The sequence below is a fragment of the Plecotus auritus genome (assembly GCF_963455305.1).
Source record: "Plecotus auritus genome assembly, chromosome: 4".
In the NCBI taxonomy this organism is placed as follows: domain Eukaryota; kingdom Metazoa; phylum Chordata; class Mammalia; order Chiroptera; family Vespertilionidae; genus Plecotus; species Plecotus auritus.
Window position 1 is genome coordinate 124,093,887 of NC_137775.1, and position 19,100 is coordinate 124,112,986.

A 19,100-nucleotide genomic window follows, 5' to 3' on the forward strand; every position below is an offset into this window, starting at 1 on the left:
TATTAGTAATTATTCTGGAATTATCAGTTTAAAATCAGTCTCTTCTACTAGAATCCAATCTCTATAAAGGCAGGCCACCTCTAGCTCAATGGATGCTGTCAACATTATAGAATGAAAGTAGCAAATAAATATTGGTTGATTGAGTATACATTCAAAAAGTGATAAAGCAGAAAAGTGTATAGAATATATTTATGGCAGAAATCTAGAAGTCACTGTCAAGGAGCAAGTCTAGGAGGTCACCACGGAAGTCCCAAGTTAGACTAGGGATTTGACCTTGGAAGTGGGAAGAGATTTAACTTTGGAAGTGTGATCTAGGGACAGTTTCAGATGAAGAATAAAATTTGTTGACAGAGTATTAATAGGGGTGAAAGGAAAAAGGAAGTCTGTATTAACTCTCAAGTTTGGTTTTCTGAAAAATAGAGATGACATTGGTAGAAGAGAAGACTTTTAAACAAGATTAAGCATCATGGAGATGTATACCTCATAGCATCAGTAAGAATGTAAACATTCTTGAGTTAACTTCCCTGTATCTATAAAATTCATCTCTTTGAGATAAAAGAAGATTATTTATACACAAAGAACTTAGTCTGATTTTGGGGACGTAAGAGGCATTCAATAGTTTCTATTTCAAATATAAAACATTTTGGTTTCAGATATCTTAATTTTACAATTTGGGTTTTGGATTCCTTTCATATTTAGGTTCTGGACTGTTTAAGCTCACATTTTTGTACATGTGAAAGAGCAGAGATTAAGAAAGCATGAGTGTGCTTTCATAGCAGAAGCTGTGTGAGTGATGAGGACTTCAAGGGAGTGGTGCCTGGGAGAAAGGCCAACATCAGGGGATGGTGAGAAGTTGAGCAGAAGGAAGATGAGATGAAGGAGACAGAAATAAAAGGAGATTCAAAGCAATATGGTTTCCCAGCATGTAAGGGAGGGAAAATAGAAGATGGGGCTTATCATTAACAATCATAAATGTATGCATGTTCTCTCTATGTAATAAATACACTATACATACTAAGTGAGGTAGAAATAAGCAAGCTAAGGGCTGTCTTATAATCCTATGGTACTAACTGCCCCTACTCATTGCTGTCTTTTGTGCCACATTCTACAAATGTTTCATTGCAAGTGTAATTATTTATTTTGTGTATGTCATGGTCAGTTCTTAACAATAAGCAGGTAAAACAGCCAACTGTTTAATAAGTTGTAGTTTGATTGGACATTTTAGCATGGGAACAGTGTTTTGTGGAAGAAAGGGCAGAGCTACAGTAACAGGCTGCCTACTGGTGTAAACACAGCATGGTTTTATAACAGGATCACAGTCTACCAATACTAGTCTCACTTCCACTCACTTTGTGTGGATGAGTATTTTAGAGAAAACAGCTGGCAGGAGAAACATAACATTTAATCTTAACTTAGAACATGAAATCAATAGCAGCTGTATGTACATGTGTATTGTAATGTATATGAATACTCACAAAGGTTATATAAAGAGTTGTATGCTACAGAATTTGGGCCAACAGACAGCAGAACATATTACATTTCTTGATTTTTTTTTCCAGAGATACAGGTGACTGAACAAATAGTGAATATAAAATTCTGATGAAAACATTTGGCTTATTGTCATTTTTGACAAAAAGATTTTTTTCAAAATGAGAAATATGTCATTCTTAGACAAACAAACAAAAATCCTACAATTAGTGTTGTGAGTTTTGATTGGTCCAACGTTCTTCCTGTGAACAAGATTTAGAGCACTGCAAAGATGCAGAACTCTGCAGATTACCTTATGGACTCAATACATGACTTTTTATAAATAATTTTAAAGAGCAACAATAATAGCACAATTGAAAACTGACTGGTTAACATATTATATGCAAGGAGCCCGTTATAAAAAATGAGATACTTAGTAAAGAAAAAGATATTAAATGCATCTGTTCATGACCATGACAGGCAGAGCAAATCAAGATTACTTTACAATTTGCCCAGATTAATAGAATATAAAATCAACTTAACATCCAAATTTACATAATGACAATGATAATTATATATTTAAATTGGTTTCTTAATCACTTGAAAATAATTTGACTTAATTTCTAGAGAATTTGCCTCTTTATTTTAGTGATCAAACTTTATTTGAATATTATTTGGCAGATTTGTTTTCTGAAAATTACAATCCACCAGGTGTTCTTGTCCCTATATCCTTAACTTTGCTTTTATTTACACAATCTGATTTTCACTGTTTTGGGCCCCCAAATCCTTCTCCATACTTGGCTAGATGCAGTAATTAGTAACTATTTTTTTCCTTTTCTCCTTTCACCCACACCAGAGGGAAAGCTACAGTCTTTTTTGTGAAGTTCGATTCGATGGAATCCTTGTGGCAGCCACAGAGAAGGTTCGGAAGCTCATACACAGCCACAGAGAAGATAGTGCAAGCACCTCACCTCCCACTCCATCTTCTCATCTTCCCAATTCAACTGGAATTGTGTTTCTTCTTTCCACTTTCACAGCCACATGTCAAGCCCCCAATATTTCTTGCCTGGATTTCTTCAATAATCTTATTATTGTATTTTCTTATCCTAGCACACTACAATTCGTGACTCACCATTGACAAAGAAATTTCACAAAATGTCAGTGTATTGAGAATAGAGCCAGGCTCAGAGAGATTCAAATATGCTCATGTCCCTAGCAAATGAAGTACAGACTTGGCATAATACCACAAAATGTCTGCCAGTTATAAAATGAGACTGATTTTGTAGATAACCCTATAATTTATTGCCCACACTGGGAAATACTTTTCCAGGGTAAAAGGAGTGCCATTAAGAAGGGGAGAAATTGGACATATTGTCACCCAGCTCTCCTTGTGACTATGCTAAACTCAAAACAATTATTTGGACATAGGTTTTATACACAGTGCCCTGAAGAAACCTGTTTTCAGTTGTTTCCACACTTTGAGGTTTATTTATTTATTTATATTTCCGGTACATAAAATTTGTGCATGGGGGGGGGGGGTTCCTCAGTCTAGCCTGCACCCTCTCCAATTCAGGACCCCTCAGGGGATGTCCGACTGCCGGTTTAGGCCCCATCCCTGCGGGATGGGGCCTAAACCGGCAGTCAGACATCCCTCTTGCAATCCGGGACCACTGGCTCTTAAATCACTCTCCTGCCTCCCTGCCTGATTATCCCTAACCACCTCTGCCTGCCAGCCTGATGCCCCTAACTGCTTCCCTGCTGGCCTGATTACCCCCTAACTTCTGCCCTGCTGGCCTGATCACCCCTAACTACTCTCCCCTTCTGGCCTGATTGCCCCCTAACTGCCCTCCCCTGCTGGCCTGATCACCCCCTAACTGCCCTCCCTTGCCGGCCTGATCAGCCCCTAACTGCCCTCCCCTGCCAGCCTGATCGCCCCTAACTGCTCTCTCCTGCTGGCCTGATCACCCCTAACTGCCTCTGCCTCGGCCCCCTCCACCATGGCTTTGTCCGGAAGGACATCTGGAAGATGTCTGGTCTAATTAGCATATTACCCTTTTATTAGTATAGATTGATTTTTAGAGAGAGAGGAAGGGAGAGGGAGAGAGAAATAGAAACATCTGTATGAGAGCGGAACATTGATTAGTTTGCCTCCTGCCCTGACCAAGAATCCAACCAGCAACCTTTTGCTGCATGGAATGGTGCCCAACCAACTGAGCCACACCAGCCAGGGCTCAAGGTCTATTTAATTCCCACCTCCTTCATGGAGACTTTATTGATCCCTCAAAGGATATGCTACCTTCCTCTTTTTGCCATTACTGATCCCAAGATCTCACAATAGGCACTTTGCCTCCATAGTATTACTCTGCCTTGTAACAGTCATCCAGGTGCTTGGTTTGCCCCACCCTACTTGACCCTAAACAACTGGACAGCAAACTTCCTGCTCATAATTGCATTTTCCTAAGCATCAAACAAAGGTTCTTGCATATGGCAAACATTTGATAAATAGTTTTGATGAAATGCTATCATCAGTTGTAAGCTGATACTTAAATTGTGGTCCTTAAAAATATTTATTTAGAAATGACATTAACCATTAAAAGGAAGAAATTCATAAACTGTTTGTGATACTCAAAGATCTTGAATCATTTTCATAATACAAAATCACTCACCTATTTCTGTATCTAAAAGGTGTTCTCCATATATATATATATATATATATATATATATATACACACACACACACACACACACACACACACACACACACACACTGAGTGGCCAGATTATTATGATCTCTGAACACATAATAATCTGGCCACTCAGTGTATATCCTATATAATAAAAGGCTAATATGCAAATTGTCCCCTCAACCAGGAGTTCGACCAGCAGGCAGGCCAGCCAACCGCCCATGTCCCCTCCCCCTGGCCAGGCTGGCCGGACCCCACCCAAGCATGAATTCATGCACTGGGCCTCTAATATATACTGAGTGGCCAGATTATTATGCGTTCAGAGATCATAATAATCTGGCCACTCAGTGTGTGTGTGTGTGTATATATATATATATATATTATATATATATATATATATATATAATATATATATATATATCAGTCCCCAATATAAAAAATGTACATTCATATTGTCTAAAAAAAGTTTTTCTTGGAACTTTCCCTTAAACCTTTCTGTATTCTTTTTTTATTCTATAGATTTATGAACTAAGGAAAATAAAGTCTAAGCATTTATTAAATAAAATTAAAACACTCTGTCACCCATTCTCCATATCCTGATGCTGTTCTATAGAATTAATATGCTAGAACAGATTTTATGTTTTGTTTTGTTGTTCTTTAAATAACACATGTATCTCTTGAATTAGCAATTTTAGATTGTATCTGTGGACAGTGAAAGGTGAATGCTTTAGTGTGTTTGCACAACTCTCTCTCCATTGATCCTACTTAGGTGCCTCCTAATTTCTTCAAGTTATATCAAATTATAATATTTATATTCATTTCAGTAGATAAATTAACATTTCCATGTTTTGTTTCTAAATCCCTTCTAACAATGTGAGATCAAGACAAAAGCAATCCCTGGATTATGGCTACTAAATGCTATTTCCTTAGATTCATTCAAGTAGCATGACTGGGCTCACAGAGAAGAAATAAATATAATTATCAAAACTTTGCATTTTAAAAGGCAATTAGAAATTAGGGTTTAATAGATTCTTTTTAAGGTTTGTTTTTAAACTTTTTCTTCTAAATCATATGTAATTAGATATTCATTTAATCAGATACACTTTTTTATTTTGTTGGACTACATCTAGAATAATTCATATATGATACGTAAGCACCAGATTTCCTGAATCATATACATTTTTAGTTTCACAGTGATTGATAGTTCGGCTGGCTACACAATTGTAAGTTTAAAATACTTTTCCCTCAGAAAGTCTTTGCTCCCTGCCTTCTAGAATCCAGAGTAGCAGATGAAGTCAGCTTTTCATTCCTCTTTCCCCCTAAAAGTCTTTGAAGTTTATCTCAATTAGTGAAATATTCCTGAGATGGGTGTCTTTTTAGCCTTTAAGAATTGTCTTCAGTTTTGAAACTTTTCTTCTAACGACCCAAATATGAATGCAATTGATGTTATTATTTTAGAGCATTTCTTCCTCTTCTTTCCCCTGTTTCTTCTTCTCAGATGTTTATTAGGTCCTGCATGTGTGCTCAACATGTTCTAACATTTCTTATATTTTCTTTTTATCACTTTAATCTTTTTCTTTGTGGTTCTACCTTTTATTTTACCCTTCAGATCTCTACTCTGCTCTTTAAGCCTAGCCATCCTATGTTTCAGTCCATCGGTCCAGCTTTTTATTTTCACATTTGTAAGTTTAATTTTCAGTATTATTTTTTCTTATTCTTTGACTGATCTTTCCATAGCAATCAGTTCATGCATGAATGTTCAATATTTTTCTTTTTTTATTTTATTTTATTTTTTATTTATTATTTTTATTGTTATTATTATTTTTAATTGTTTGAAGTATTACAAATAGTAGTACATATGTCTCCTTTTTTTTCCCCTTCCCCATTGACCTTCCCCCAGCCTCCCCTTCCCCCCAGTACATGCCTTTACCTGCCCCCTCCCCCCAGTGTTTTTTATCCATTGGTTATGCTTATATGCATGCGTACAAGTCCTTCGGTTGATCTCTTACAGCCCTCCCTCCGCCCCCGCAACCTCCTCTGCCTTCCCACTGTACTGTCAATATTTTCTTGATTCTCTTGGGATGGTAATAAAACATGTGTTTTTGAAAAATCATCTTATATTTTCTGAATTGCCTCTGTTTTGTTTTGTTATTTTTGTGTGTTATTTTTTTTAAATGATGCTATTGGTTTTCTTTTATTCTCATGACATCTTTGGCCATTCATGTATAATTATAATTGAAGGGCCAGGTTTGTTGATAAGGATTCCTGGCGGGCTCCATTTTTCTTGGACAGCAGGACCTGTATTAAGTTAATGGTTGTCTTAACTGACTGGCTGCTCTTAAAGATGCAGGCAGGCAAGTGACTGGGGGCCCACCCCTGGGGGAACTTATTCTTAGAGTTGAGAAATTGGTCATATTTCTCTCCTGGATAGAGTCTGTCTTTTCTATTTCCCACTTGTCCGTGTCTGTCTGAAATAAAATTACTTCAAATTCTGCTCTGTTTCTCTCTCAGTGAAGTATGAGGTAATTCTACCATAAGATGATTCCCATTCTTTAGGGTAGAATTCTGTAATTTTAACCTGTATTCTCTTTACATGTAAGGTTAGAGCAGAAGGGGAAAGTGAGGTGCTCAACTGGCCCAGTTATTTTGAAATGTAGCTCCTTAAATAATTTTCTGGATGGTCACTCCTCTGCCTGCTTCAGGCCTGCATGTTGACTTCAGGGTTAGAAATGATTTGGGACTTCCATGATAAGAACCAATGACCTCTTTGGGGCTGTGCTTTCTCGCTTTTAATTTTTCCAAATCTCAGACTGATTCGACTTATTTTTCAGCATTTCCTCAAATTGTTTTACCTAATATTGACTCTAAAACTATTATAGCTTGCTCTCTCTCTCTCTTCTCTCTCTACATCTCTCCATTCTCATTTCCTTCCTGTTTTTTTTTCTTTTTCTTTTCTTTCCTCTTTTTTTCTTTCTTTTTTTTTTCAATTTTATTGTTACCCTAGAGGGAAGGGATATATATGTTTGTGCCAGCCCATATCTTGAACCAAAAGCCACACTGAGTTTTTTATGTAGTTCTTTTAATGAGACAAATAAATATGCCTTACATTTATTTTAAATAGCCTAGAATTTATACTAAATTTTCATGAGATATTTTCTATACTTTGGGGTGAGTAGCATTAACCCATGTAAAACTGCATGTAGATATTTTTTAAATTTTTCCAACATAAAAATGTGTTTTGGTGATAGCCAAAAGAAACGATTTCCTTGCAATCTGCTCTTGTTGGCACCCTGTGTGTGCTGCATGAGATATAAGCATCTATTGAATCATGGAAAATTCAATTTGAAGTTATATAACGAAATTAGTCACTGCATTCTGTACAACCTACAGTCTGTGGTGTCATTAGAGCTCTGCCTATAGAGAAAGTCTATTTGTATGACATTCTTCTAAACATTTTGAAATAAAGTAATGGTCCTTATTGACTCTGAAAATATTCATGGTTTAATCTTAATCAAATCTAGTACTTTAATATTTTCAATCATATTAAGAAAGTTAAGCCATTTTGTTGAGATATATTACTTCCAGGACTAAGTTCCCAGGTTGACTAATGGTCTAGTTCAGTGGTCGGCAAACTGTGGCTCGCGAGCCACATGTGGCTCTTTGGCTCCTTGAGTGTGGCTCTTCCACAAAATACCACAGCCTGGGCAAGTCTATTTTGAAGAAGTGGTGTTAGAAGTTTAAGTTTAAAAAATTTGGCTCTCAAAAGAAATTTCAATCATTGTACTGTTGATATTTGGCTCTGTTGACTAATGAGTTTGCTGACCACTGGTCTAGTTGATTAAATTATTCTAATTTGGGCATAAAAGATTAAAACCTTGCAAATTCAATTTCAGTTTAAAAAAGATGAATGTGAGCATTTTCACCAACAACCAGATGTTTGATTCAAGTAGTCCTAGGCCCCGCAGGTTCCTCAAAGCCCCAAATCATGGGACTCTAAGCAAAGTTCATTGAGCAAATATTTCTTTGTGCTGTCAAATAAGATAGGCATCCCCCAAAAGAATTGCCCTAAATGTGTAAGTTGGTATTTTTCTATAGTGGTAATACGTAACCAGGAACAAAGTAACAAGTGTAGCTAAGGCAAAATTCCTGGGAGAGCTGCTTAACAGGCTTGTGTGCACTATGTCCCGGATATCCTTTGCTTCCATATCTTCACAAGCATATCATTTTTAAAATAATATATTTTATCAATTTTTTACAGAAAGGAAGGGAGAAGGATAGAGAGTTAGAAACATCGATGAGAGAGAAATATTGATCAGCTGCCTCCTGCACACCTCCTACTGGGGATGTGCCCACAACCAAGGTACATGCCCTTGACCAGAATCGAACCTGGGACCCTTCAGTCCGCAGGCTGACTCTCTATCCACTGAGCTAAACCGGTTAGGGCCACAAGCATATCATTTTAACTGAGTGCACAAATGAGATGTTTTTCTTTTCCAGTTGTTTTTTCTTTTTCTTATTTAAAATTTGGCTTTTCCCTTCCAGAGTTGATTGCAACAGTCCAGTATAATGGATCTTACCCAGACAAAATCTACCGCGATATCTAAGATAGTTCTATAACTACAGTGGGGCATCATGGACCCTTCAAGAAGATCAGCTTCACATGACTGCAAGCTGCCAAGGAAAGAAAACACTATACAGTTTACAATTGCAAACACGCAAGATGAATATTGATAATCATTTCTACCTCCCAACATCCTAAGGAATTAAATGTTAGGAGGCAGGTGTGGCTGGAAACTACCACTAGTCTGATCTAGTCTGAAAATTACTTCTATGTTGTATAGATCATGTTAAGACTCTTACCCCAGGTTTCTCAGGCTGTTCTTTTCTTATCTGGACTATTTCTTAAAGTAGGAGTTTTATTTATTGTTTTCAACTCTTACAGCTCTTGTTAGAATTACTCGATTTTAACTTAAATATTTCAGCAGCTGCTTTCTGATGACATGTTAGTTCTTCCAGTATTTTTTTGCTAAAGAGAGAAAGGCAGTCACACATTGCCTCAGAAAGAACTCTCTTTCCTCTTCCTCCTCCTCTTACAGATTCTGTCTCCCTCTCTGACTGCTATAACCCATATGCTCTACACCCTCAGGAGAGCCCCTCTGTTTGCAAAAACACTTCCAGTTGGGGTGCTGCACAAACATGGTCTAAATGACTGGAGAAACTGAGGCAATTATGTGAATGAATGTGAATGTATTCAATCATTAAACACTTGTGTCTTTGAGAACCTATTCTGGCCCGACTTTCTGCAAGGTCCCAACATAAAATGGTGAGCTAACCAAATAAGGTCTCTGCCCTCATGAAATGTAGTCTAATAGGAATAATACCCAACATTTATTAATTGCTTATTATGTGCTAAACGGTCTCATAACTCATATCATGTAAAACTACTATGAGATTTATTATGCAAATACACCATAATGAGACAAGAGGAGGAGGGTTTCCTTTGTTGGTTTGTTAATTTAATCTTCCTGCCCTTTCCTATACTATATGAGCTCAGATCTGCTCTATTTTGAGAATAGAGCTGAGTGCAGGTGGGGTGATTGCTTTACACAGAGACAGGATTTGACCCCAAGCCCTCCCACTCCAGAGCTCATGCTCCTCCTTATTCCACTCGTCCATCTGTTTCCCCACACTCTTCTGGTCTCCAGTAGTCATATGCAGAAAAGAACAAGGGAGGGATGACATGGTAAACATATCTGGATAATCACATTAATTCTTCTTTGCTTTGTGTATCTTAGATAGAATTAAGGGCAACTATAATAATTCCTTTTTGCATTTCTCCCTAAATATTTAGCAGTCCTATTCAGAATAAGTGATTGACAAAATTTTAAAAATAAGTTTATATGGCCCATCATTTAAATGAGAAAACTTATTTTTCAGAAAAAAATATTGTAATGTGAATTACAATAAGATGTATATATAATATTCCCATAAGGCCACAGTCTAACTTAAATCATAAATAAGCATTTATATTATTATATGATTATCGTGTAAGACACTCCACTCATTCATTGAATAGGCATATGTATATTCAGAATGTAGTGACATAAAAGGCTCTATATTAAAAGACATATTCATTCAGATATGTATCAGACAGATACTGCTTACCCTCTACAAATTTTTATAAAAGATTGCATGTAAAGATGAGAGGAGGAAATAAAGGGGTGGGAGTGAATAGGGGGAAGTGTTGCAGGTGACGCCCAGGTTTCTGACTTGGGCTGCTAGCTAACTGCTGCACAATCCATCAGAGGGTGAAGGGAGAAAGGCTGGTTGAGGACATATAGGGGTTTTGACATTGTTGAGTTTTCTTTTCTTTTTTACTTTGAGGGTGTTTTATTTTGTTTCTATCTGACACTGTGTGTAAAGCAATGTGCTCATTGGAGCTTGGCTGTGTCATAACCCGTGTCTGAAAAGCTTGGTTTTATGAGACCAATTAGAGATAGTAAAATATGTATTTTAGAGATATTTTCCATCCTAATAGCCCCTAACCATCGCTGAGATTCTTTTTCTGACTATTACATTAATTATATTTGCATATTTTGTCTTTTCAGTAAAATTATGAGAGTTTGTGTTAGTTCATGTTCATGGCTCAGAATGTCCACCCTTCCTTCACACCATTTTTCTATAAGAAAAGAAAAAGTGCATTTATATTATGGCCAAGTAGAATGCAGTAGTAGGCACAAAGTTAATAAATTATGTCATAAGCTCTATTGGAATAAACATAATTCATCTTGATTTCAAATTTTGGAAAACAGGGAATGTGCAGAAATTAAAAAGAGTTTCATCATTGAATGAAGACAGAGAGAGCTGTCCGCCTTTTTGAATGCTACTAAGATCCCCTTTTAACTTGATTTTACTCAGAGATTTTTTTCTGAAACATCTGTCAAAATTATTCAACTAATTTTGCTTTTTATTCCTGCTTCTATTGTAAATTCAGAGAGACCTATGTGGCTAGATAAGTTTTCTTCTGTAGACATTACTCTAAGAAGTGTAATTAAATAAATACTAGAACTTTGCTTTTCCATTGTCTTCTGTGCTATAAATTTGATGTCACTGATGTATAGTTATAGGAGGCATAGCTCTCATCTTTGCTTTTTCATCTCAGATCTGACCCCTCACCATTTTCTCTTGCCCTTGAGCCTGGCATCTTCCTGGTGCTGGCATACATCACGCAGCATCGGCTGGGAGCCAGACAGAGCCTTACAGGAAAGCAGACTGACATAAGCTCAATAATTAGAACAATGCTGGACACAATGCTCAATAAGGATCTGCTGAATTAATGGGTGTGTGGGCTGCCTATCTGTTGCAAACAATTCAAGTTGATAATGGTGGGGTTCATTGGCCAAGCATTATAAATGAGAATGGAAGACTGACCCGCTCTTTGGTCCTCCAAAGTAAATAAAACTTATTTAAAGCCTTTTTTAGAGACATAACAGTTTAATTCACTTTTAATATGTGTCAATAATTTTAGCAATGTGAAAAAATAATTATTCTCAAACATTTTATGTATTATTTTGAATAATAGAGACTTTAACAGAGAATACCAGCTGGCCAATTTCAATGTGAAGTGTTTGGATTACACAGAAGTGTATTATATAATATACTTTAGTAGCAAATTCTTAGCTACTTATTATATAATAGCTCTTGATGTAGAGTTGTTATAAATTCAGTAACTCTAAGACCAACTAAATAATTTGAGGACTATAGTGTTCTGAAAATTCCTAAAATTGGTGTTTCTTATTGATTTCTTTAGTCTTTGCCATATTCATTAGAATAATACAAAATAATTGCCGATTAACATTATTTTATCCTTTGTCTTACCATGTGCTTTGTTGACTTATTTTTATCCCAAAAGCTAATAAATAAAAGGGAATTTTGTATTGCCACATTCAGTCATATCTCTACAGGCATGGATATATCTGCACCTATAAATATACTAGTACACATTACACTCAGTTTTACAGATGGATGTGCAGCTCCTGCATCCTCAGCAGCACTGGGCAGCCTCCACCACTGGCATGTTCACGTGTCCATTTCACCTGAAACTCTTCTATTTCTATTACTGCTCCTCAGGGGCAGCTGCAACTCTGCAGAGTCTCTGTTCTGAGAGACTATGGTTATTTTTTTTCCAATTATCTTAAGAAAACTTATTAGCAAAATGCATGTGTTAACTACAATGATGATATCCAATAGCTTGATATAGGACCATGATTTTATTTCATCTAAAAATCTAGGCACTGAAGGAATGATCTAAATAAAAAATAACGTCTTATTGGTATTGTATTTGCACCTCCCACAACCTTGGAAGTCACAATATGAAAAATTAGAGTGGGCTGTAATTTATAAAATGTAAAGAAAGAGATTAAAAAAGGAAAGGAAAGTTAGATGTCAGAACTCAGAAGATTTTGTTTGCTAATATTTGTTCAACCAAAGTAAACTACTTAGGGCCCTCTTGAGATAAAACAGTATATTTTAAAATGGCATTCATAGGTTCAAATATAAATACCACTTAAATTGTTATTGTTATTATTAATTCACATAATACACATTTCCAGAATTTGCAAAAGCATTTTTTACCCTGACTAGTACAACTATTAACCATATCAAAACAGACCCAATAGACTTTGAGAAACTTATTTTCCAACTCATACATTCTTTCCTAAGTTAAATTTACAAGTTTGATCCTAATACAGTCCCATCTGCATATACCAAAATATAATTCTTTTCAGTTGTTAGGTTTAGAGCCCCAAACTGTCCTACTTTCTTTCCTGCTATATGCTCGGTCCCACATGAAATATTCATGGGCCTCCATTGGCCATGCAAGTCAAGAAAGGTGACAGTTCTGGAAGCCACAGAAGTTTACTTTATTCAGCAATAGGTGTGCTGAAGTACATTTTTATCCAAACTTGGTTGCAGGCCACATTGATCTAGGAAGGGATGGGTGCTCATACCAATGGGCTCTCCAAATCCATACAGAGAACTTTTTCATCTGAATTATTTGGAATTTTAAGAGTCATGCATGACCTCACTTGGATCGGTAGAGACTAGGGAATTGTCCCTGGGATGTCTGATTGCCTCACGACTTTTGATGATGGAAGGTGGAACAACCTTTAAGAAGGACTCCCTCATGTGCACATTGAGCTGACAGGCAATCCATTACAGAAAGATAGCTTTGTTCTTGCTTCGCAAGCTGGCTTGTCTCTAGCATACTACCCAAACCTTGGATTTCATGGTAACATTAGTCCTCTGCTTTTCTGTACATAGGACCACATACACCCATTTCCGTGCATACTCCCTTCACAAAGAGATGTTCTTTCAGTGCAGTGGTTTATGTGGAAGAGGTCAGTAGTGGCAAAAGGAAATTCTTTTGAGAGATTCGCCTTCTGAAAAGTTATAAACTGCTTTGTATAACTTCTCACTGTTGTCTTTAATCCCCACCATCACCCTCCACATGTGGAAAAGCAATAAAAATTGAGGCTGATGAACAGAACAGATTGGTGAATGTAATAGAATCAGGGGCATGGAAAGGGAGCAGACTGACAATTCTCGGGGGGGAAGGGGTTGTGGGGGGTGCGGGAAGAGATTGGACAAAGAGCTTACACCTATGGATGAGGTCAGTGGGGGCGGGGGGGTGGAGTGGGGTGGGAACCAGGTGGAGGGGAGCTATAGGGGAAAAAAAGAGGAACATCTGTAATAATCTGAACAATAAAGATTTTTAAAAAATTGAGGCAGAGGAAAAACAGTAAGATGGCTTCAATTTATTTTTGTTGTGGTTTTACGATACAACCTCCTTCTGTGAATATAACTATCATCTTTATTAAGGAATAGCTTTAACCCAGAGTCACATTAGAACCAGAAAAAGTCATGTGTTAGGCATTAGGTTATCTCTGGGACACTCACCCGTGAGTCATGTCTGCCTTTTCTCCCTTCCTCTTTTAATTCTCATTGGGAAACAAAAACAACAAGTTATGTTAGTAGATAACAGAGCTGGAAAGAGAGATCCAGAAAGTGATGTGAGCTATGTCAATCTCCAGCCTTGCCAAGAAGGACACATTAAATATGGGAAATCAGCCTCTGTCAACACACATTCAATGCAAAGCGACCTTGAGGTAATTGTGTGTGTGTGTGTGTGTGTGTGTGTGTGTGTGTGTGTGTTTCTAAATAAGAACACCACAGACTGAATCATTTTGGGAGAATATAAATGAACCAAAAGAAAGGCAGGAGAGGACCTTGAAGAAAAAGTTAAATCCAAGGAAAAATTACAAATACATTTCTTGCACTTACCTTTTCTGCCGACTGGGCTGTACCAAAAAAGATGGGAATGAAGGCTAACCAAATGATGCAGGTGGTATACATGGTAAATCCGATAGGTTTGGCTTCGTTGAAAGTCTCTGGAACACCTCTCGTTTTAATGGCATAAACAGTACAGGTGACCATCAAGAGGATACTGTACCCCAGTGAACAAATGAGCGAGAGGTCAGAAATGTCACACTTGAGCACGCCTCTAGCATTTTCTGGGTCTAGAGTCCGCTGTTCGCCATAGTCGATGATGATGTGTGGGGGGTCCACAACAAACCAGATGCACACTCCCAGGAGCTGGATGGAGATGAGGCTGAAGGTGATCACCAGCTGGGATGCTGGACTAATAAACTTGGGTGCTGTGACGGATTTCTTCCCCTGCTCAAATATCCGGTGGATTCGGTTTGTTTTGGTGAGAAGGGCTGCATAGCTGAAACACATGCCAAGTCCTAGGAAGAGCCGTCGCAAGGAGCATATGATTGTATCTGGTGCTGCGATCATTAGAAAGGTGATGGAGTAACAGAGGAAGATCCCTGTTAGGAGCACATAACTAAGTTCGCGTCCTGAAGCCCTCACAATAGGGGTGTCGTTATAGCGGACAAAGGTCACGATCACAAAAGTGGTGGCGATGATTCCCAATATGGCAACAAACACAGGCACCACCGCCCAGGGAGAGTGCCACTCGAGCTTGATGATGGGGATAAGCTGGCAGGCTGTGTGGTTGATGTTCGGTCTCTGGTCCAAAGGGCAAAGTTCACAGGAGAGCTCATCCACCTGGTAGTTGTAACCTTCACAGCGCTCACAGTGCCAGCAGCAAGGGACCCCTTTCACCGTTTTCTTCCTCTCCCCAGGCTGACAGGGCAGGCTGCAGACAGACGCAGGGTGCGTGTGTTCCCTGCTAGCCCACTGCATGGCTTCCACCTGTGGGCATAAACAATTAATGAGCCTTCCATTCTCCCCCATTTATAATATCCTAATCCTAGCTAGAGGTTTGTAATAAATCACTGAATGTTGACAGTACAAATACAGTTTACAATCATAAGAGCCCAGTTTCTTTCCCTGATATTGACTTTATGAAAGTGTTAAATGATTGGGTCCAATAAATCATTCACATAATCAACTTGATGAGTGTCATTAGTTTCCATTTACCTACTCAATGTTGACCAATCTGACATTCAGAGAAAGATTGATTGACCCGAACAGGTTTAAAGCTCCAAAAACAGCCCCATGGAAAAATGTTTTAGCTCTAATCACAGGTATGCATGCCAGAATCCCTCAAACACTGGCTTAAGGTATAAACACACATATAAATGAGGATCCAAGTCTTTATACTATATTTTCAGAAATTCAAACCACACTGTGAAGTTTGAAAAGAGATGGCAAAAGTAGCTACTTTAATCTCTGACACTCCTCGTGTGTTTATGTTGATAATTATATTAATGTTTTGCATCCATTTAAGTTTGAAATACATTTTTTCCAATCTTGCATTTCCACACTGTGAAAAACACCATGCTGAATGAGACAGCTGGGTGGTAATGTTTTCCACTGAATAAGAGCAGTCTTATAAGGTGGCATAAAGTAGTGAAAGTGGTACAAATGAGGCAGTCCACATTTGTGCTTAGTATCTGCTTAAGGAACTTAAAGTTCCACTTTGCTCTTTTGGATTAAATCACAAAATATCGCTATTAAAATTAAAATGTTATTTTTAGGTGATCTGCCACTGTGTGACCTCTTCCCTTGAATTTCTTTACTAAATGGTCTGGACCCAGTTCCAACATGTGTGAGGTGGAAGTCGGGAGTCTCCCACAGTACCAAGCAATTCTGGGACACCAGCCTGGTTTCCTGAGTGAGGTCAATTCTGACATTATCTACCTGGAAATACCATCAGGTCCCACAGGTTAAGGCAGCCGTGGGCAAACTACGGCCCGCGGGCCGGATCCGGCTGTTCTATCTGGTTCTCTTGCTCTCCCCTCCGCTCCTTTACTTTGAATTTATATTAGTTCACACAAACACTCCACGCATGCTTTTGTTCCGGCCCTCCGGTCCAGTTTAAGAACCCATTGTGGCCCTCGAGTCAAAAAGTTTGCCCACCCCTGGAACCGTTAAGGGCTCAGTCCCCAAGTTCAGTACGTGCAGAGGGATGCCAAATCTCGCCAAGGTGGAGTAGAGAATTCATACCTGTGTCATTTCAAACATCCTTTCTTGAGAAAGTAGACGCTGCTTCATGTGTCATAAGGGCGCTCAAGACCATTTTATCTACCCTGTCTGTTACCACAAAGGAAAACAATCTATCTCAACCCTACTAATTGCCTAGTAGGTTTTTAATGATTTAGAAAGTTATTATATTTCCTTATAGGATCCCAGTAGGAAAGAAAAAAGTTAAATTAGAAGCTTCTCTCAGAAATATTGAGAAAATAAAATGCTCCACTTAGTGGCTAACATATTGATTTTATACCATAAATGGATTCATATAAGATAACGAAATACTTTTATTTTTGTAAAGTTTATGCTCCAGAGCTAATTATTAGAATACCAAAATTGTATTTTGTTTGGGGCTTCTTAGAACTATAATGTTACCACACAAAAAAAGGCAGCAAAAATATGTTAGAAATATTAAATTTCAAGATTGTTAGAAATCTTAAAGGTCAATTCTTTAGAAACAATGTTTTAGGCCCCTCTGCATCATCATTCCCATGCAAAATAGCTTTTGCAATGTCCTCATCTTAAAGATTCTGCAAGAAAAGCATCAGCATCCAAATCCAATGACCTCCTCTCAATTCTTCTCTTTTTTTTTTTTTTGAAACACTCCTTTCTTGACATCTTAAAACACTATGACTATCATTTTTCTCCAACTGTCATGAATACTGGTTCCCTCTCTTCTGTTTGGTTCCCTTAACTCTGCCAGTGGTTCTATCCATAATGTTTTCTGACATATCTTTTTCTATCACACATATCTCCCATTCCCTGGCTTCAATCATCATTGCTCTACTTCAATCCTTCTCTCATTACTTGACAACTAGAACATTTCCGAAGACTTGCTAATCAGTCAAAACCAAATTATGAGCAACAAAGCTCATCATGTCTAAAATATATATATATTCATTATCTGGCCTAAGGAGTTTTCTTCTTGATATCTCTAATTTTGTTCAATTGGATTTCATATCTAGTCTCAGTCACTATATTTTTACTTTGATCCATCCATTGCTTTGTCTAGCTCTACTGAAGTAATTTATCATTATGCCATTCTTTGACCACCATCAAGGATTTGCAACTGGCTGATATTTTTCTTCTAATTCATCTTGTACATATAAATCAGGACCAGATAAAATATTATAAGTATGTTTTATCTGTTTCCTCCCCTGATAAAAAATTGCAATGACTTCTCACTGATAAAGAGAAAAATAAAAATTGGTAACCTGACTTTAAGTCCTCAAACCCTCAGTCTCAATCTGCCTCTTGAATTGTACATAAAATGCTCATTCAGGAATTATATGCCACACTCAATTTTTGTATTCATATTTCTAAAATATATATTTTGGCTTTCTTTCTCTATTTACTCCTGTTTTGCCCCTGCCTAAAATGCCATCTTTCCATTTTGAGCTATAAAAATACTGCTATTCAGTTTCTTATGCAAGGAGCTTAGACATTGCCACTCCATCTTAATATTAAGAGCTGAACAGACTGAGAAATCAACACAGCTTCAAAGATCCTAATAAGAGGTGAAGACACAGGGCATATTACTGTCCCCAAGATTGGAGAGACAAAAAGGTGAATAGCATGAGTCACTACTTACAGGGGCAGAGACTCTCCAGCAGAAACGACCTAGTGAACCAGTGCTGGGGTAAGAAAACCTGAACTCTAATTGCTAGAGGCTCAGTGTGGATGACTCTAAGAGGTAAACTCCAGTGGGACTCAGTCATAGGGAATCCCATAATTTTGTGAGATTTATTTGCAGGAGCTCAACGTGGTTCTCACAGTAAATTTGAGAAAAATCTTTTCATGCTTGCAGCAGGGGGAGAGAAAAATGAACCATTTTAAAATATGCCATATCATTCTGCTCTTTTTGAAAAGCCTGCCCAAAGAGAAATTAGTTAATGAGCCGAACCTGCTGGGATATTATCAGACCTTAACTGACCTAGGGAAGGGAAATACCCAACCCCCGCCCACTCTAGCCATTTTGTCCAACTGCGGGGAAAGAAAAAACAGAAACACTTGTAAATTTTATAGTCCAGACAGAGGCATCAGCTCATTAAAGGACTGAGACCTAACCCAGAACTATACAACATTTCTTCTCCTCCAACATTTTACCACCACAATACTAAAGGCCTATTTACAGTAGATCCTCTAAACCCAACACATCTTGTGAAGCTATCAGAAAAAAAGCAACCAGGCATACCAAAACAAATAAACAAATAATAAACACACACACAACGAAGAAACAGAGCAAGCATCAGAACCAGACATGGCAGGGATGTTGAAATGATCAGACTGGGAATGTAAAAAAAAACCATGATTAATATGCTAAGGGTTCTGATAATGAAAGAAGACAGCATGCAAGAACAAATGGACAATGTAAGCAGAGAGATGGAAATC

The 19,100-nt window shown here is 37.7% G+C and overlaps 1 protein-coding gene across 6 annotated transcripts in view; it reads right to left on the reverse strand.

Annotated features, from left to right (window-relative positions):
- Positions 1-19,100, reverse strand: part of GRM8 (glutamate metabotropic receptor 8) — a 774,265-nt gene that overhangs the window by 65,885 nt on the left and 689,280 nt on the right. For all 6 annotated transcript variants that reach the window (XM_080666922.1, XM_080666923.1, XM_080666921.1 and 3 more), the window contains exon 9: positions 14,493-15,428. In XM_080666922.1, the coding sequence (XP_080523048.1) occupies positions 14,493-15,428 (936 nt within the window). The remainder of the gene's footprint in view (positions 1-14,492; positions 15,429-19,100) is intronic.